Raw genomic sequence first — 21,580 nt, forward strand, 5'->3', positions numbered from 1 at the left:
TGGGCTGACTCTAACAGTCTTTTAGCAACTGTCCCACTGTATCACTGACTGCTTTGGTTACAGTTGCGAACTTAACTGTCCAGGGGTCACACAGATAAGAACCCTCCCTCACCTGATCCTCTTTAATAACACAGCATATTTTTGAAATAGCTAGTCCTGATTGCTCAGCTTGGTGTGCCTCTCCAGAAGCTCTCCATTGTTTTGTCCAGCTGAGCATCCCAGTTCTGCAATCCTGCCTGGAGTAGACAGAGGCTCCACTCCAAAGCCATTTCCTGCTGATTGGTGGTAATCCAGCATTGCAAGCTTCCATGGTGTGATTGCCACTCGCTTCTCCATTGTCTGTACAGGTCTCATTCTTGTGTTCCTGTGTGGGATAGTAAGGATGAGCTTGGCACAGAGATCTAGGGATGTGGCCTTTTACATCCAAAAGTTCTGCACTGCTTGTCATCCTAACCCTGAAGATGTGTTCCTTTCTTAGGCCCGGAAGAGATGCTTCACTGTCTGAAGCTGCTGCGTGAATGTCTCCAACAACCTTGAACTGGTTGTCACTATAGTCTACTGTGGTCTGTCCTCCATGAAATCATCATGGCCACCCATTGCTGCAGTTTTTGGAGCCCTGCAGATACAGTATTGTTGGTCTTATGTGTGCAGTGTCATCATGAGAGTAGGGCAGACCTGTGGAGGGTCCATGGTGCTGTCAGAAATGATGGATAATGAAAAGTGCTATGCAGCTCTTAGCCTTTTTAAAAATTCGCACAAAAATTATAGGTTATAAATGATATGGAATGGAAGAAGCTGTATGATAGGAACTTGACCCCTTTCTCCCAAGCTCCATCGCACAGCTTATTTGTGCCCCCACACACTCTATATTAACTGGGGTGCTTTATGCTGGTTTAACTTGCTTCAATGACAGTTCATAGTGTAGACATAGTTTGAAGTCCATTTTGGCAGGTCTTTGCAGGAAATTCACTGTTCTGTCTTCTGTGCTCTGTCTTTTATGAAGATAATAAAGAGAACTTTGTTATCTAGTGCTGTTGGTTTGGCACTTACAATGGCCACTAAAATTTAATTCTATGTTATCGTTTTCTTCAGATTTAAAATAAATGTAGTGGCTGTGTAATTCCTGGTATCTGCTGACTGGGGAAGCAGCTAACAGTTTGGCTAATTTCCTTTTGAATTTTGGTTTCTGTTAACAAATCCAAGTTGGAATATTGAACAGTTTTTTTGGCTTTAGACTTATAAATGAGTTTTTTAAAGATCCCTGATTTCTTCTATCGTACAGGAGCAAGATTTTCTTTTTGAGAGATTCAAATTAAATACAGCAGAACACTTTAAAAATTGTATTTGGAGAAAGAGCTTTTCTGCATGAATACAGTTTTAATCACCAAATCAAAACACATTTAGACCCCCTATTTAAGCTTTAATGTTACTTGAGCAATCTGATTTTAAAATAGTCTCTTCTCTATTTTGTTGACTCCTTTTAAAGAACTCTTACGGTAGAGAAGCTTGATTTTTTTTTTTTTTCCTTCCCCCCTTTCTCGCAGAAGCTCTTCTCATGTTTTATTGTGTTTATGTAGGCATTCAATAATTTTAAAATATATTTTTCCTAGTCTTGTAGTAAGGCTCATTTATTTGCAATTCCCACAATCCCATTTCATGAAGTAGTGGTCCCAAATGCTTTTTTTGGGGGGGAGAGGAGTGGCAAGGGGTCAGGGCCTTGCCCCCACTGTGGGCAAGGGGAGAGAGCCACCCAGCCATGCTCTGCTGCCAGCTCCAGCCCCATTCCCAGCTTCATCTCTGGCAGTGGACCTGCTCCTGGCCCTTGCAGTGTCTTTGCTCGGAGCTTTTGGCCCCTGCTGCAGCTCAGGTCCTGGCCATGGTTCCAGCCACAACTCTGGGTGTGGCCTGAGGCTCCACTCCTGTCCCTGGCTCCTGACCATGGCTCTGGCCTTGCCCTTGACTCTGGTTTATGAGCAGTGTGCGTGTGCTAGGAATGGCAGCAGTTTCCATTACAGATTGGTTGGGGGTGGGGGTTAACTAAAAATGTTTTGGGATTACTGTCATAAAGGGTAAGAATTTTTACCATATACTGGTGTAACAGGTTGTATGTGAGAGTAGTATAAGGCCATTTGAAAGCTGAAACCTAGTGCATAATATAATTGTCCACTTACATAGTTCTCTTTTAGCATATTCATGCGTAATGATGCCCAAGACACACCAATTAGCTTTCAGATGGAATTGATATGTTTTGTGAACTAGTTCTTTTTTTTTTTTTTTCCTTTAACATACTGCTGCAATTGTGCTCAGTGGCAACGCTTGTGCTGGAGTTCTTTCAGTTTAAACAGGTTAGAGCATCCATATAAATTTGCTTTTTGAAGGATTCTTGACTTCTTAATTTGCTTTCCCTCTTCTCGTTGGTCGTTTGAAACAATTATTCTACGAAAAGCCATCTTTGTGCAGGATTTTTAGGAAAAGGACTATTTACTTGAAAATCCGAGGAAGCAGGTCTTACCCACGAAAGCTCATTAATAAATGTGTTAGTTTCTAATGTGCTATGGGACTTCTTGTTTGTTTGTTTGTTTGTTTGTTTGTTTTTAAAATTATTAATGAATGTGTGTAATAACATCCCAAGTGTTTTGTTTGTGAAATGCATTATTTTGTACTTGCATTTTATGAATTGCCGGTTTTAATTTTTATAAGTGGAAAGAGAGCACAAATTCTAAAGAAACAAAAATATACTTAGCCATTTCATTCTGATGGTCCTCCATCTCAGAACCCCTGGGTGAGTACTATATAATTATCATGACTTCTTCCAATATTAAAATTATCAATGAAGTCAAACTTTTTTTTAAGCCTCCATTCCTAACAGTGACTTAAGTGCCATAGAGACTGTGGGAAAGACTGATGCGGGGAAACCATATCCCTTCTCTGCAATAATCCTATTTGATTATCAGAATAATACAATTCTTTAAAGAAAATCACCAGGATGTGCACATTCCTGAAGATTATCCGATGGAATCCTTTCCCTTGCTTATTGCAACCCCTCTCAGTTGCTTATCACCTTCCTTTATTCTTTCTTGTGTAAAGTTTAGATTTAAGCATCTCTGGAGGAGGTTTTTGTGCAGATCCCAACTAACATATGAGTGTGATGAAATAATACTCTCCATTACACACTGAAGGTCTAGTAGACTTTTTGCTGGTCTCACAATTCATCTTTATGATATTCTCAAAGTGTTTTTTTTTGTTTTTTGCCCTTTGGTTACTTGCTATTCACATTCCCTCTTAAATACTCTGTTTCTTTTGTTATCACTTGGCCTTAGTTTTCAATTCTTGAAGGATAGAATTTGATCTTGCCAAGACGTCATCTTGACGTTTTCACATGGTGATCCCAGGGTTATGTATCTCAAAACCATAAGGGCTGAGATAATTATCTTTTCAGTGGTATAAATCTTATATTTCTGGTCCTTTCAGCTTTCCAGATATTGAATCTTAAATTTACAGCATTCTGGTTACCTTTTCACTTTTTTTTTTAAACACACAGTTCATTGTTTTGATTGCATCTGTTTCAAATTGCTACAAATTAATACTTAAAGCTGTTTGAAATAAGCCCAGTGTTCCAACATTCAAACTGCATCAAACAATAATCTATAGCTGGGATCATCAACCTTTCTGAGGCAGACAGAGGAAATTTGACTTCTTGACCTCTAAGTACAATTTGTGGGCTGGTGATAATTTTTTAAGTCGCTAATAGTCCTGCTTACAACAGCTTCATCGTTTAGGTGGTGGTTGGTAGCATTAGCTGGTCTTTTGTTAATCCACAGGTGGCATGGCTTTGAGCAAACTCCCGGCTGCATAGGGGAGGAGGGGCAGGGCTGAGGTCCCGCCTCGTGTGCCAATGCAAATTGGCTTTCATACCACTCTTGGTTTACATGCCGGGGGTTGCTGACCCCTAATCTATCCAGTAAACTCTTTGATATCCATCATTCTATCATCTGGAATGCTCAAGTAATTGGCATTTTAACCATAAGTACATGGTAGTTACATTTTCTATAAGTACTGTATAGTGACAGTAAAGACAAATACAGTAAGTACGGTATAAATTTACGTATACAATACTGTATACTGTAAATAAATACTGTATACTGCAAATAAAGTACTGTGCATACATTTTTGTTTGTTTCCTAATATCTAATCTTGTTTTTCTTTAGTGTTATGCATTGCTAGGTATACCTCTCTTATTATCCAGAATGTTTGAATATCTGTCAACTTCCTGATCCTGAGGCTGCTGGATATGAAAGAGTTTACAGTTGTTTGAGCAGTGTGATAGCAACAGCAGATAAAGTAAGGTGAGAATTGAAGGGAGAGTGGGGAGAGGCAAGATGGTAATCAGAAAGAATATTACAAATTTAAGGTCTGCACTGTTATAAATGGCCAGGGCTAGAAGTACTGACTCTGGTTTTCCAGTACAAAAGTAGTAAGGAAACTTTTCTACTACTAGATTAGTAGGAGAAAATCTTCCAGCACATTAACAAATGCAAGCATAATAGGTAATTTATATTAATGCATACAGATTTTTATTCACCTATAACAGCTGCACTGCCTTTTGTTTCTTAAGTTCTGCTTGAATTTTCTAACGTCTCGAAAACCTGGTATGAGGAAAGATTGAACGAACTGAGCTTTTTTAGAGTGGAAAAGAGAAGACTGAGATGGGATATAACAGCTTTCAAGTATCTTAAATATTGTTATGGGGAGGGAGAAGTAGTATGCTCCTTAACCACTGATGATAGGACAGAAAGCAATGGGCTTTAATTGTCAGGATGGTTAAGCCCTGGAATAAATTTCCAAGAGAGGTTGTAGAATCTTCATCACTGGAGATTTTGAAGACATGCACTTGTAGGGGTGGTCTGGATGGGCTGTTGGCCCTGCCATGAGTGCAGGCAACTGGAACTGATGATTTCTTGTGGTTCTATGATTCTGTTAAACTGTTACCGAATGTTGATTCTCTACTGTTCTCTTCTGAGTGTTCAGTGTGTCATGGCATATTAGTGGCATTCTTTATACGATAAAAGCTCGATTACCCAGCACCTGGATAAGCAGCACATTCTGTACGTGGCTTTCGTTAGGGATGATTACCAGGCCTGCCGCAGGGCTGGTTACCTGGATGTGGCCTTTGGGGCTGGATGTCCACTGCCCAGCTGGTGTGAGGGGCAGAATGGGGCCAGCAGCCTCCTGCCTCTTGAGGGGTAGAGGAGGGCCCCTGACTGAATATTGGGTATATTTTATTGTCCAGCTTTTACTGTACTATAGGCTACTTTTTATTAAGGAAATGATTATTTGTTCCATTTACCTGCCCATTATGGCACTTCTCATATGTCAAAACAAAATCTTGTATGCCAGTATCCAGAAGGGGTTTTTCTGTAGTACTTCAGTTGTTTCACAACATCTAATTAGTTTCTAATTATTACCAGTATGGGAGATGCTGGTCATAGATAGAGGAAGACCCTTTTTGCTGTACTGAAAAAATTACAATCAAAGGAGTAAATGGGCACAGAGGAGACATTAGGAATCATACTACATGTAAACCTGTCAGTGAGCATTTCAGTGGAGTGGGCCATTGTGTTAAAGACCTGAGAATATCCATCCTACTGAGACTTTAACAGCAGATTACAAAGGGAGGTGTGTGAGCTGGAGTTTGTGCTCAAATTTGATACATTATGGCTATGTCTACACTAGCCCCAAACTTCGAAATGGCCATGCAAATGGCCATTTTGAAGTTTACTAACGAAGCGCTGAAATACATATTCAGTGCCTCATTAGCATGTGGGTGGCCGCGGCACTTCGAAGTAGGCAGGGTCCTGTCGAAAAGGAGCCCCATTGGGATGACCCGCGCAGCAGCAAGCCACATCAATTTCGAAGTCCCCTTATTCCCATCTGCTCACAGGAATAAGGGGACTTCGAAGTAGGCGGGGTCCTTTCGAAAAGGAGCCTTGTCGGGACGACCCGTGTGGCGGTGAGCTGCGTCAATTTCGAAGTGCCGCAGCTGCCCGCATGCTAATGAGGCACTGAATATGTATTTCAGCGCTTCATTAGTAAACTTTGAAATGGCCATTTACATGGCCATTTTGAAGTTTGGGGCTAGTGTAGACACGGCCTATCACTTGGTCTCGATAGAGATAGCAATTATTATCTCATGCATTATGAGGATTGTTTCCCTTCCTTTGGTATTTGTAATGATCTCACGCAAGACACTTAGTATCTCTCCTGCTTGCCCTCCCCGGCCCTGCCACTTCCGTTCCATGTATCTGATTTGTCAGCTTTTATTTCGGACATGTGTATTATATAACTGCCATTCTGTACTGGAAAGGCTATTGATCTGAAAAAGTGGGTCTCTCCCATGAAAGCCCACCACCTAATAAACTATTTTGTTAGTCTTTTAAGTGCTACAGGACTGCTGGTTTGTTTTGTTACAATCAAAGGAGATAAGCAGCACGCTAAGGATGAGGGAGAACAAGACTATAAAATAGTTACAGGTGTTACACATTTAAATAAAGTGGTTTAACATTTTTATTTTGTTACATAAATATATTTTGTTGACATCCATTGACCAGTCCACCTGTGCTTTATGTGTAGTGCCGTTTCATACATGAATCACTGAAGACATAGGTTTTGAGGGAGAAACTGACGGAGCAGTACTGTAGGTAACCTACAGGGTCTGGAAGAATATTTCCTGTATATGGCAAAAAGGTGCAAAGATGGTTGTTGGCCAAATGAACAAGTGGGTAGTCAAGACCAGCATGTACGACAGAGGAAATGGATGGAGGTGGAGGGCAATGTTTCTATTGTTTGGTTTGATTCTGTTCAATGGGAGTTAAGGGCATTGAACATCTTTTAAAAGTGGGCCCCCATTTAATTACTGGTTTTCTTGCTGCAGAGACTAAGAAAAGCTTTCTGACCAAGTATTAAGTAAGAGAACATCATGCTTCCTTTATATCCAAACTAGGGATGTTAATGGTAAACCGATAAACCTCACCTTAAGGCTGTGTCTACACATTCCCCTCCTTTTCGGAAGGGACGTGTAAATGAAGCAGGTTGAAAATGCTAATGAGGTGCTGATAAGAATATTCATTTGCATAATGGGAGTCACCCAGACAATTGAAAGTGCTGCTTTCAAATTGAAAACTAGGGGAGTAGATGGGTTCCTTCGGAAAGAAACCCCACTTTTGAAAGCAATTTGGGTTTCCTTTCAAAGGAACCCCATCTACGTGGCTAGCTTGCAGTTTGAACTGCACGCGGCTCTTTAAGGAGCCATTTGTGGCTGCGGAAGTTGCCACTGTTGACTGTTCCTGTGACTCCCTGCTCTGCTATGCTGAAATAATGGAACTCAATTGAATTAGTTTAGAGTTCCATTATTTCAGTGTGGTAGGGCAGAGAGCCACCCACGTTGCATGTGGGGGAAGGGCGTAGAAGAACTGGGGGGAGCTGTGTGGCAGTGGCAGTGCGTGGAGGTCCTGTATGAGGTAGGTGGGGAGTGGTTTGTGGCTGAGAGGAGGTTAAGCCTGGGAGTGGGGAATGGGGAGGCAGTTTGGGGCTATTTTATGTTCTGCTCCCAGAACATATGAAAAATTTCCATGTGCCCCCCTCAATGAAAAAAGATTGGCCACCCCTGCCCTAATCCAAACCAAGACATTTAATGAATATTGCCACTGTCATGACACGCAGGAGCTGCTGATGGTGTTTTAAGCAGAAAAAATTAGCCTGCAGATTTATTAGAAGTGCTCACACAGATAAGCAAGTGATCAAATTCCAATCTGTTACAATTGTGTATCCACAAATGTGCATTTTCTCCACTGACTAGGGTTTTCATTTTGTAACTGAGAGCAGAATATGACAGTTAAAGATAACATTTGTGTTCTAGAAGGTGAAAATACACAAAGCAATGATTTAAAGTCATTGTCTCCTGTGTCTCAAAGTTAGTTTAAAATAATGGTAAAGTATAATATTCCAAAGTAGTGCTATTTTATTTTTATTCATTAGAGTCCTTTTCTAATATACAAAGCAGGGAGTTAAGCAAGGAGTATAGTTATAAGGTGTGGTTAAAATAAATTTTAATCATGCCATGTACAGTAGTCCCTTGAGTTACATGAAGATTGCATTCCCACGCACTCTCGCATAACTTGAATTTCATGTAAAACAGGGTGGCTTTTCCCCCAGTGGAACACACATTCTGCAACTGGGGAAGTAGTTGAGCAGTGGGGCAGTGGGTTGAGCTGGAGCTGCGCTCAGGGGCTTTGAACTGCACATGGTGGGGGGTTAAACTGGGGCACTGGGAGGAGTGGAAATGGGTAGGGGGTGGTGAGCTGGGGCCGCACAGGCTGGGGGTGGGGGATTGAGCCAGGGCTGTGGGGGGATAGGGATTTTGATTTGTGCTTAACGCACGTTAATGTGAGTTAAGTGCAATTTGAAATCACACATTTTGAGGGTTTGTGTATACAAATAAGTGCAAATTTTGAGAGAAAACAGCAGATGGGAGAGAACATGTAGCGTAAAACCTGGAACGGATAAAAGGCAATCTGAACTTTTTCATGGAATGTTGCCTTTGTTAATATCAGTAGAAATGACTTGGTGATAAACTGCATTAATGCATGGCATTGTGCTCATTTTATCTCCCCTCTGATGCACAGCTCTGGTGCAGCATAATTGGCACAAGTATTTGATTTCAGTGACAGCAGATTAAATCAGTAGTAACACCACTGAAATCAGGGGTATCATCCCCAAATCTACAATGCAGTCATTGGGATCAGAACTCTTTGAGTTCATAATCCAATATGATACAGTGTACATCACATAAACCAATATTGTTTTGGTCAGGAAAAGTGGATCTCTTTTTCTGTTGTAACTCCAGTAGTTCGTAAATTGAAAGGGACTATAATCATGATAAGACCCAAATTGTGCTCTGGGCTCAGGCATTCTGTTCCATTTTAGGAGGCATGGAATAACTGTGCTTCCAAAGGAATTGCATTTCATAGAGCCATTTCAAATTTGTGGCTTTTGGATATATGTACTGGTTATTTTTATGTAATACTGCATAGCAAAATGGTAGTGGTTTCAAAGAATACCTAGGAAACAGTGGTAATTCTAAAATGAGATCAAATCTCTCTCACATTACATGGATAGCACACCTGAAGTTTGGAACATAGTCATTGGGATTGTGCATGAGACCAAAGTGAGCTGGATTTGGCCTGACATTTTTATGCACAGTTGGCAAAGCATATCTGTTCAGATGTATCTGCATTTGATAGACTTGTAATATTTTGTTTTTTACAGTTTAATTTAGGACTCAAAACTTTGGAAATCAAATGTACATGGCACAGAACTTAAAGTTTCTTCAAACAATTTTAATTCTGCTACTTCAGCATAACATCTCGGCTGACGATGGTGAAATAAGAGCAAGTAAGAGAGAGTTATTTAATTTTACTGACCAGTTATGGCTAACTGAAAACAAGTTTAGAGTATTTGGGGGCGGGGGGGATTGGGTTTGGGTTATATCATCTGTAGTCAGATATAGTACTTACTAGGATGAAATGTCAATGGTGAATTGTTACTGATGAAAGGTTCCTGACATATGATTCTGCATCCATATTTTCTCTCTTCTGCAGGGAGGGAATGCCTCGCCCCCACCTTTTTTTCAATGAGAACTAATTGTTATTTAAAAGAAAATTCTTAAGGTTCCAGTTCCTCTCTATCAAGGCGTCAAGACCATGCCCATTCTTTATTATGGCTTGCCTGTTCCAAAATTGTCCTTTTATGCTGCCTCTCCTCCAGAAGTCACATGAATCAGATAATTCTCTGGCAACAATAAGACAGTAAATATTGAAACCCATGCAGCTGTCACTGTATTACAGTTTATAATAAAATAGCACACCTTCTAACTACTGTGCATATAAACACATGCTCCACTCTACTATTATTGAGGTCAAGTGATTCAATGCCATCTCCTAACAGTATAATGTGCTACCAGTGTTACTCAGCAGAGTTAAATGCTCTATATTTTTTACTATAGATACACAGCAGCTGTGCCAGATATGTTCTATAGTAAAAAGGTGTAATCAGAAAATAATTCAGAAAAAAACACTGCTGTAAGCTGCACCCTGTGTTTTTTGGGTCATATCTGTTTATGAAAGAAAAAAAAACCTGCTGTTATCACTGCAGACGAATGCAGGTATGGAAGAGAAAGCTGCATACTTTTCCATCCCACACCTCAGATGCAATTGCCAGCTGAATTTCTGATTCCAAAGTTTTTGTTGTTGATTATGTCTGGTAATAATGTGCAAAACAGTACACCACTTGATTTTTTTCAGATGCAAAGTTGAGTCCACTGTTTGACTGCAAATATATTGTTTTCTGATGCATGTGGCAGTTATAAATGAAGAATTTACAAAATATTTGGGCCAGCAGGCTACAAACATAACTAATGAATGATAACTGAAAAATAATTGCTTGCTCTAGAGAAGACTCTCTAAAAGTATTGCTTTGGTTTTTGTTTTTAGGTTGCAGAACTGCTCCAGCGGATTTAGTTTTCATCTTAGATGGCTCCTACAGTGTTGGCCCAGAAAACTTTGAAATTATCAAAAGGTGGCTTGTCAATATTACAAGTAATTTTGACATAGGGCCAAAGTTTATTCAAGTTGGAGTAGTCCAGTATAGTGATTACCCTGTACTTGAAATCCCACTAGGAACTCATGATTCCAATAAAAATTTAATCAGACAAATGGAATCCATACAATATTTAGGTGGCAATACAAGAACAGGAAGAGCTATTCAGTTTGCGATTGACCACCTTTTTGCTAAATCCTCAAGATTTCTAACGAAAATAGCTGTTGTTCTCACTGATGGCAAGTCCCAAGATGAAGTCAAAGATGCAGCAGCAGAAGCAAGAAAAAATAAAATCACTTTGTTTGCTATTGGTGTTGGCTCAGAAATCGAAGAGGATGAACTTAGAGCTATTGCCAACAAACCCTCGTCAACTTATGTATTCTACGTTGAAGATTATATTGCAATATCGAGAATAAGAGAAGTAATAAAGCAGAAACTCTGTGAAGGTAAACCTTAAAGTAGCTTTCAAACATACCTTTTACATGGACACTTGCCCCCTTCTTTATAGGGGGCATGGTAATCAGGCTGCTGGGAGATTACTAATGAAGTGCTGAGATGCATATGCAGCACTTCATTAGGCTAATTCTCCCCTGCGGCAACTTCAAAGTGTCAAACTTCGAAGTGCTGGCATGCTGTATAGTTGCGGGCACTTCAAAGCTACACAGCATGTTGGCACTTCGAAGTTTGACGTTTATAAGTTGCTGTGGGGGGAGAATTAGCCTAATGAAGTGCTGCATACGCATCACAGCACTTCATTAGTAATCTATCAGCAGCCTGATTACCATGCCCCCTTCAAAGCAGGGGACAGGTGTAGACGTAGCCTCATGGTCTTCAAGTCTTGTGACGTATTGCGGTGTGCATATTGAAGTATTTCAGTGGTATCTTTTTGGTAAATTTATAACTCAGCCACTGATGAATAAGAACAAATTTTGTGAGCTATTCACCTCTCCTGAATTTGATGTATTTTTTTCCATTCAAAACCAAGCATTTTTAAAGAGTAAAACATTACTACGGTGTATATTATCATCTCAGAATGGGTTATTTTTTAATGAAAATCTTCCCTGTGCTTTACCAAAGGTTGCAAACATAAATCACTCAAGCTCTTTGCATTAGTGCTGAAAATAATAGCGTTAATTTTAATTCATGTTGAGTTAAACCGTCAGGGATAAAAAGGTGTTTGATACTGGTCCTCTATTTCCAGCTGCACTTGGTTTCAGTCTGCAAGACTGTCTATCCCCTCTTCTTAACAAATGGGAAGAGAGCATAGTGGTACTTGCTAGCTTGGGCTGAGAAGCCCAGGAGAGATTTATAGGCTTACAATTGCAGCGAATTATGCCAAAATTCTCTGCACAACTTTAAACAGAATTATTTTTTAAGAAGAGAGAGCCAGAAACAACACTTCAAAGTGATTTTTTTTTAAACTTCAAATGTGAGAAAAATAACTTTATGAAACACTGACATCCCTCTAAAAAGATAGCATAATGTTTCTACACACAGAACTTTGTTATAAAATGAACTTAGCATGTGTCAGCAGCATGTGTGTTGTGCTTGTTATACTCTTGAGTTGATGTAAGACGTACATCAGTAGTAGTATGTTTCCGCATTTAGCAGGAGCAAAATAAAAACAAACACTTTTTTACCTTGAAATGTGGACTTTACTGAAAAAGTAGCAATTGTTTGTTGAGGTACAAAATCACAACCATCCAATGAGATATTGTAACTGAAGTGGGAGGGTGGAGTCAATCTAAAATGGACTGAAATCAGATTAAACATTCTTTAATAGAAATTGATGCGTGGAGAAGTTTCCCAAGGTGAAGACCTGTAGGTTATTTTCTTTATGAACAATTTACCTAAATAGACCCATGGTCTATCAAGTCAATATTTTGTTGGAGAATACCATTTCTGAATTCTGATTCTTTAGAACGGTGGGTGTTGTCAAACCTGTTCATAACAACCTGGCCAGTTATGCTCTGGAGTACACGGTGTGTATATACAGGACTTCCTTCCTTAACCCTGTGTTAATCACTGGCTCTTCCTGGAATACAGTAGGGTCTCAACATTCATGAACCTAAGGTTCACAAATTGGTTTGAGCATTAGCCTGCTAAACCTGCCAAGGATTGTGAGTTCAATCCTTGAGGAAGCCATTTAGGGATTGGGGCAAATAGATGTCAGGGATGGTGCTTGGTCCTGCCAAGAGGGCAGGGGACTAGACTAGATGACCTCCAGAGGTCCCTTCCAGTCCTAGGAGATGGTGTGTATCTCCAAGTCAATTATTTGTGAGCGGCCATGAGCAGCCGCTTCCCGAGGGCCCCAGGGCACGGAGGGCTGGCAGCTGCTGCTTCCCGGTGCTCTGGGGTGGAGAGCGTTAGCATGTGCGACTTCCCAGGGCTCCGGGCAGGAACTCCGGCTGCAGCCGCCGTTTCCCTTGGGGCTCCAGGCAGGGAGCACTGACAGCCAGGCTCCAGGCAGGAGCAGCTGCCGTACAGTATTTGCAAAATTCAACATTCGCCAGGGTTCTCAACATGGAGCCCTCGCAAATGTATGTGATTTAGTCACCTGCTTTAGAATGTATAACAAGTGTTACTAATGGCCATGATATTATCCAGCCTCTTTTAAGAATCTAGTTGCTGTATTTCCTCTCTCTCAACACCCATGGCTGCAAATACTATAGGCTGACTACACATTGCATTCTATGGGTTTTAAATTTACTTACCATTAACTTCAAATGGCCCTTTTGCATCCATTCCTTTTCCTCCTGGTCTTTTTTTTAAAGTTTGTGTAAGGTAGATGATTGTATTTCCCTAAGTAGAGATTCATTTGACTGTGAGGAAAGAGATGGGTGACAAGAGCACTCATCAATTACACAGAAGAAATGAATGGACAGCACTCAACATCAGACTTACTCAAGCTTTCATTTTCATGTCCTTGATCATGTGCAAATAAGAGTAGAGGCATTACTGAATAACACGAGACTACCAACTTTAGTAAGATGGTTGAAGATTTTTTTTTGTGGGAGTGCTCTCTGTTGCCAAATAGAAGGCAAATGCTAGAAGCCTGCTGTAGCACTTTCTCCCCATGCTGATAGAGGCCTTATGTTTCATGACTTGCGTACAATGTGGTTGATCTGGCATTGGAATGAGTAAGAAAACTTTGCTGAACACTTCTCTTTTGGGACTGCATTGTCCCATTCATGGCTTGCTTTCCCTTCTTGAGAGAAAGAGAGTAGTTCTTTTCAGGGGCATTAACAATCTGGGCAAAACTGATAGCCACAGGGTAAACAATACACAGTTTTCTGTGTTTGAATGCCTGAGGCTTTCCTAACCTTAATATTTAAAGAATAGGATTCTTTCTCTTGACTTCTACATGCAGTCTCTGCGTGTCACTAGTGTATTGTAAGTACTCAATGCAGTAATTTAGCGGTATGTGAAGAGAAGTTGTTAAAGAGGGACTGATTATTTGCGTTAACTAATGAGACTGAACAAGTCGTCGGAGGCTGCAGTAAGGCAAAATATTAGGTCAAGTGTAAGGAAAAGTGACATAAAGAAACAATGTGTTGGGGAGGGTGTAGAACTGCGATCACAGGCAATATTAGTGGTTGAGCCCAGTTTTACTTCCTGTGAAGCCAGTAACAAAACTACTACTGCATTCTGTGAGATCAGGATTGTCCAGGGTGGATGGTGTAGGTATTGCGAAAACAGTCCTGACACAGTGGAAGAAGATGGTCTAGATGACCAAATAGAGGTCTGTCTTAACCCATATAATTCTTCTGTATCTCTAATATGTGAAATATGTATATGGGATTCTCAGGGTCCGATTTTAATCTTGGGTACTTCATCATAAACTTAGAGTAACTCTAATTCCTTCAAGGGACCTTCCTTCTAGTTCCTTCAATTCCTTCAATTGAACTTATTGTGGATTTCAATTGGACAACATCAGAATGGGTCTGAATAGAGACTGGGGATCTTTTTCTCATTAAGATAAGCAATTTTCTCCTCTTCTTATCATGGTTGGACATGGGCCACATCCACTCTGAGGGTATGTCTACACAGCAGTAGACAACATCAGAATGGATCTGAATAGAGAACATTTGACAACATCAAAATGAAAAAGCGGTCCAATAGCATTTTAAAGACTAACAAAATAATGTTTTAGCTGGTGAGCTTTTGTGGGATAGACCCACTTCTTCAGACCATAGCCATACCAGAATAGACTCAATATTTAAGGCACAGAGAACCAAAAATAGTTAGAAGCTGACAAATCAGAAAAATTGTAATCAGGGTGGGCAAATCAGAAGAGCAGAGGGGTGGTGGTGATGGGAGGGGAGTCAAGAGTCAGATAAAACAAAGTATGTAAAAGAGTCCATATAATGACCCAGGTAATTGGCCTTCCGGTTCAAACCACGTGTTTAATATGTCAAATTTCAATATAAAATATGACACATTAACACATGGTTTGAACCGGGGTGCCAGTTACCTGGGTCATTATATGGACTCTTTTTTACATGCTTTGTTTTACCTGACTCTTGACTTCACCCCCACTCTCCTACCGCCCCTCTGCTCTTCTGATTTGCCCACCTTGATTACAATTTTTCTGATTTGTCAACCTTTAACTATTTTTGGTTCTCTGTGCCTTAAATATTGAGTCTGTTCTGGTATGGCTATGGTCTGAAGAAGTGGGTCTATCCCACGAAAGCTCACCACCTAATACGTTATTTTGTTAGTCTTTTAAAGTGCTACTGGACTGCTTTTTTGTTTTGATAGTATATAGACTAACATGGCTATCTCTCTGTTACTACTTGACTACATCAGAATGGGTCTGAACAGGGACTGGGGATTCCTTTTTTTATCATTAAGATAAATAAGTAATTTTCCCCTCTTCTTATCATGGTTGGACATGGGCCTGGGCCACAGCCACTCTGAGGGTATGTCTACACAGCAGTTTTATTCCAGAATAGCTATTTTGAAATTACACTGCTACATACAAAAATGCATTTCGAAATAGTACTCTGCAACTTCAAAATACATTGTCAGCACACACAGTGCCTATTTCAAAATAGGTGCTGTTGAGACAGGCTATTACCTGTCTTAACATCTATTTTGAAATAGCTATTTTGAAATTAACACTATTCGTTGCAGAGTGAGGGTTACCAATTTCGAAATAACTCAACCGCTATTTTGAAACTATTTCAAAATAGCAGTTGTGTTATGTAGATACAAATATAGTTATTTTGAAATAACTATGCTGTGTAGGCCTACCCTGATTGAATGAGAATTGATGTAGTACTCTCCTCTCTGTATCCCTCCTATCTGATTCTTTTACTTTTATACATCAACAAAGTGAATTGCAAATCATGAAGGCTTATACCCTAATAGAATTATTAGTCTATAAAGGTCCACTGAACTCCTTGTTGTTCTTGCTGAAACAGACAAGTATGGTCACCTCTCTGAAACCTGAAGTCAGATTATAGTCCTAATTCTTGTGTCACTTAGCATGAATGTCTGGTATCCCAATTCATGGTTAATACAGTTGGTCAACTTGGGTGTAACTGGGTTTAGAAAGTGACCCAGTGATTTTGCTGCATGTGCATGTTTCTTTCCATTAATCCACTCAGAAACCAGCTGAAGCAATGATTTATCAAGGTTTTTATCAGAAGTATGTTGACTAAATCTTGCACCTGTGCTTTGATATGAATAAAAGCACCAGCTATGTTTGTGCTGTGCAAATAATTGTTCTGGAATCTCCCAGATTCTAGATACTTTTTTGTCCAGAGTGCAAATTATTTGTAATTTCAATAATGCTTTGTTTTTTGGAAAGACGTGGAGGATGGCATGGCCATTGATTAGATAGCTATTTCATAATGTCTCATTGAATGGTGGAGGCCCCAGTTATGACTGGCCTGTGAGGGGGCAGGCAGGGGTACACCAGGGGAAAAGGTTTTTTCACATCTTCCTCTCTTGCATATTTAAGCAGGCAATAGCCACAGTCTAGACCTCTGTGCTGATAGTTCTCTGGCATCACATCTTGTGTCCTTCCTTTTAGCATCTGGCTGTAACCCATGGCTAGTACAGATGGAGATATGAAAATCTCCAGCACTTGTTTGGAATGTATTTCTAACATCTTTCTTGATTATGAACTGATATTTTCCTCTTTAACAGTGGAAAATTTGAATAGTGAAAATGAATTTATAACAAATAGGGCAAGCCTTTATTATAACAAAAGGAAAACTGTTTTTAATAAGGTGATATGTGCTAAAGAAAAGAGAGGTTGACATTAGCGCACAATTCTATAATTTGAGAGTTTTAAGTCCATTGCCCAACACTGTTTTTGTTTTTTTTAAAAAAAAAAGTAACATTCAGCCAATTTTAATTTCAACTGAAAACACATCACACCACCTTTGTATAGTGAAAATAGCTTTAAAGCAGACTTTAGCGCAGTAGACATGATGGACCATAGCTCATATTGGCTACGTCTACACTATCCCACAACTTTGAAATGGCCATGCAAATGGCCATTTCGAAGTTTACTAATGAAGTGCTGAAATATGTATTCAGCGCCTCATTAGAAAACGGGTGGCTGCGGCACTGCAAAATTGCTGTGGCTTGCCTCTGCCCCTATAGGAATAAGGGGATTTTGAAGTTGCTGGGGTCCTTTCAAAAAGGATGATCCATTTGCATGGCCATTTCGAAGTTTTGGGATAGTGTAGATACGGCCATTATCTGCAAATAAGTCAAAATACAGATATTCTAAGAAAAAGTTATAGCTTCTTTATTATATATCAAGCTGTTGATTCAAGGCTGATTAATTTGAATTAATCTAAATTTCAGGCAGTCAACACCCAAACACATTACATTTTAGTATCATGCACTCAATCTGTGTAGGTCTCTGATACCATTTGTAAGATTGTTAATGTTAATTCCCATGTCTCTGTCAGTCAGAAGTAAATATACTCTTTACTTACATCAGTCTTTTACATCTCAAATATTCTTCAAATTAGAACTACTTTTTACTCATTTAGTTATGAATTGCTGAAGTAAATGAAGAGCTGCTTTTGAAAAAGAGCTTCATAAGTAAATGCGTATGGAATCAAAGAATCATAGAATACTAGAACTGAAAGCGACCTTGAGTCGTCCATTGAGTCCAGTCCCCTGCCCTCATGGCAGGACCAAGGACCATCTAGACCATCCCTGATGTCTCTCTAACCTGCTCTTAAATATCTCCAGTGATGGAGATTTTACAACCTCCTTATGCAATATAATCCAATGTTTAACCACCCTGACAGTTAGGAAGTTTTTCCTATAATATCTAACCTAAACCTTCTTTGCTGCAGTTTAAGCCCATTGCTCCTTGTCCTATCCTCTGAAGCTAAGAAGAAATTTTTTTTGTAACACTCTTTAGGAAATTGTAAACGACTATCATGTCGCATCTTAGTCTTCTCTTTTCTAAACAAGCCCAATTACTTTCCTCATAGCTCATTTTTCTCTCGACCTTTAATCGTTCTTGTTGCTTTTCTCTGGACTGTCTCCAGTTTCCCCTCATCCCTCTTGAAATGTGGTGCCCAAAACTGGACACAATACTCCAGTTGAGGCCTAATCAGTGCAGAGTAGAGTGGAAGGATGACTTCTTGTGTCTTGCTCACAACAGTCCTGTTGATGCATCCCAGAATCATGTTGTGGTTTTTTTGGCCACAGTGTCACACTGATTCATATTTAGCTTGTGGTCTGCTATGACCCCTAGATAGCTTTCTGCAGTACTCCTTGCTAGACAGTCACTTCCCATTCTGTGTGTGTGAAACTGATTATTCCTTCCTTAGTGGAGTACTTTGCATTTATCCTTGTTAAACTTCATCGTATTTACCTCGGACAGTTTTTCCAGTTTGTCCAGTTCATGTTCAATTCTGACCCTATCCTTTTGAAAGCAGTTGGAACCACTCCCAGCTTGCTATTGTCTGCAAACTTTAAAAGTGTACCTGCTATGTCCATATCTAAATCATTGATGAAGATATTGAATAGAACCGGTTCCAAAACAGACCCCCGCAGAACCCCACTTGTTGTGCCCTTCCAGCATTATTGTGGACTGTTAATAACTACCCTCTGAGAATGGTTATCCTGCCAGTTATGCACCCACCTAATAACCCCTTCTAAGTTGTATTTTCCTAGTTTGATAAGATCATGCAAGAACATTTCAAATGTCTTACTAAAGTCTAGGTATACCGTGTCCACCACTTCTCCCTTATCCACAAGACTTGTTATCCTATCAAAGAAAGCTGTCAGATTTGTTCGGCATGATTTGTTCTTTACAAATCCATGCTGGCTGTTACCTTATTTTCTTCCAGATGTTTGCTGATGAATTCCTTTATTACTTGCTCCATTTTCTTTCCTGGCACAGAAATTAAACTGACTGGTCTGTAGTTTCCTGGGTTGTTCTTTTTTCCCTTTTTACAGATGGGCACTATGTTTACCCTTTTCCAGTCTGCTGGAATCTGCCCAGTAAGTGCTCTTTTGAATCATCGTTTAAATACTGATATGGCTGGAAGTTTTTCTGCACATCTAGTTCTTTGCTGTTCTGTTTAGAGCATTGCAGAATGTTTGCTATTTAGAAATATGTAACAGGTTTTTTTTTTTTAATGCTGTGTTCTTGAAAAGGATTTGAACACAGATAATGGAAAACGGTGCTCATTAATACATAACTCTTCTATTTGGTCTCCCCTTCATCTGTGTAAGGGCTGAAGCATTGTTCACAGAAAGCTTGTGAGTTAGTGCATGACAAGTTAGCATGTAATCTGCAGTGCACCAGGTTACTGTGCAATTAGGGGATCTCATTCCCATGAATCTGATCATTGAGAAGGGACCAGTTTTTGCTACCTGTGACTTGATTAAAGCAGTGAGGAGCTATGTAGCTACCCTCTTGAAATAAGAAGTAGCTTTCTGTATCTGGATAATCAACATGCTCCCTGTGTATCTGAGTATAAACAGAAGTTTTCCAGAAGTGGAGATGTAATGATGTTTTTACATGTCTGTCTGTATTGCCTTTCATCTGAGGAGTTCAAACTGTATTAGTGACACTCCATCCCTACGTATGTCAACACAGCAGATAGAACCAAGCTTCTCGGTCAAAATAGACAGAATGGGGTTAGCAAGATTTGAGCTAGCATACTGTATAGCAATGTGGTTGTGGAGAGATGAGGTAGCCACCTGAACTCAAACCCAGGTGTCCTGACAGCCCAAGATGCAATCTAAGCAACAAGTCCATACTGCTCTTTTAGCATGCTAGCTTGAGCCCTCCTAATGCAAGTTTGTCAGCCTAGGCTGGCAGCTTCAGTCACAGTTGTAGTGTAGACCTATCCCTTAATCCTGCAGCAGCATCCATCCCGAGGAGAACAAGCTGTGCAGAGCAGCTGTTTTCACCCACAAACTTAGACACCCAAAAATTCAGTGGTGCTTGGTGGGGATTTGGAGGATGCCAGGCAAAAGGAGAATCTGTGGCAGAAATTCTGCTTCCAAGTCTGTATACTTCGTTGGCTTTCTACTTTCCACTTCATTTTTCATTCTTTCATCTGCTTCCTTAGAATCCTGCAGTGGGGGGAAATATTTGACTCAGGGAGGCCACATGTACATGGGAAGCCTCTGTTGACAGATGTCACTGTCAGAAGGGATTTCCCAGCAGGACCTCTGTCGACAGATTGTGTCTACACACAAAAGCAGATGGAAAGAGCTGCTCTGTTGACAGAGAGCAATCAGACTGCCCGGCCCTCTCTTGCCAGCACTGCTGACCAGAAACTCTGCAAACAGGGCTGCCCGGTGAACCGGAAACCTTGTTTGTCAACAGAACGGCCCCAGAGCATCTACACAGCTGTTTTGTCAACGGAACACTATTGCCAGAGGCATTATACCTGAATTAGGAGAGGCACAATGCTGTCAGTGGATGTGCTGGGTTTTGTTAACAAACTGTCAACAAAGCACATTTTGTGTGTAGACGCTCCGCGGGTTTTCTCCTGACAACAGCCCAGTTTTGCTGGGAAAAGCCTCTTGTGTAGACATGGCCAAAGTGTCTGTGTTTCTTCCAGAGCCTGTTTTGGTATTCAAACAAATATGTTGGGAATTTTATGCTTTAGCTTAAAATCGTTCACACTTTGTCAAACAGATGCAGTATCAAATGAAGTTTTAGTGTTTTCATAATTGATTGCTGTCAACTATTCCCTCTTTTGCTTTACAGAATCTGTTTGTCCAACAAGAATTCCAGTGGCAGCTCGTGATGAAAAAGGCTTTGATATTCTTTTAGGATTAGGTGTGAAGAAAAAGGTTAAAAAGAGAATTCAGATTCCATCTTCTAATGCAAAAGCGTATGAAATAACATCAAACATCGACTTGTCAGAATTTACAAGGTACTTCATTGTAGAAAGCTATGCAGTTTGGGATAAATATGTGGTTTAATAGAAGTGTGTGGGGGTTTTCCAGAATTTCCAATTTAGAATGTATGTTTTTTTTTTTTTTTTTTTTTCTCCAGGAATGTGTTTCCAGAAGGTCTTCCTCCATCATATGTGTTTGTCTCCACTCAGAGGTTTAAGGTCAGAAAGACATGGGACTTGTGGAGGATTCTAAGCCTGGATGGGAGACCACAAATAACAGTTACTGTAAATGGGGAAGATAAAACATTATCATTTACTACAACAAGCTTAGGAAATGGAACTCAGGTTGTCACTTTCACTGCACCTCGTGTAAAGGTAATGAGTACAATGATTCTACATTGGAATATTAATGAAAACACGTTTCTTGCCTTGGCTCTTTACCTTTAGTTAAGGGAGACAAGCTCACTCCTGAACTGGTGAATATTTGAAAGTAGCTGGATGAAGGGCTGGTGTGACATGCTGGTGTTAGTTGAAAAAAATTTTGTATTTTTTACAAAGATACATTTAGTGTCAGACATGCT

At 40.0% G+C, this 21,580-nt stretch overlaps 1 protein-coding gene across 1 annotated transcript in view; it reads left to right on the forward strand.

Moving 5' to 3' along the window:
• COL21A1 (collagen type XXI alpha 1 chain) overlaps nucleotides 1–21,580 on the forward strand; it is a 203,010-nt gene that overhangs the window by 33,578 nt on the left and 147,852 nt on the right. The window contains exons 2-5 of the mRNA XM_074991138.1: nucleotides 9,325–9,450; nucleotides 10,548–11,099; nucleotides 20,867–21,035; nucleotides 21,158–21,374. Of these exons, the coding sequence (XP_074847239.1) occupies nucleotides 9,357–9,450; nucleotides 10,548–11,099; nucleotides 20,867–21,035; nucleotides 21,158–21,374 (1,032 nt within the window). The 5' untranslated portion in view covers nucleotides 9,325–9,356. The remainder of the gene's footprint in view (nucleotides 1–9,324; nucleotides 9,451–10,547; nucleotides 11,100–20,866; nucleotides 21,036–21,157; nucleotides 21,375–21,580) is intronic.

This window comes from Carettochelys insculpta, chromosome 3, assembly GCF_033958435.1.
Source record: "Carettochelys insculpta isolate YL-2023 chromosome 3, ASM3395843v1, whole genome shotgun sequence".
In the NCBI taxonomy this organism is placed as follows: domain Eukaryota; kingdom Metazoa; phylum Chordata; order Testudines; family Carettochelyidae; genus Carettochelys; species Carettochelys insculpta.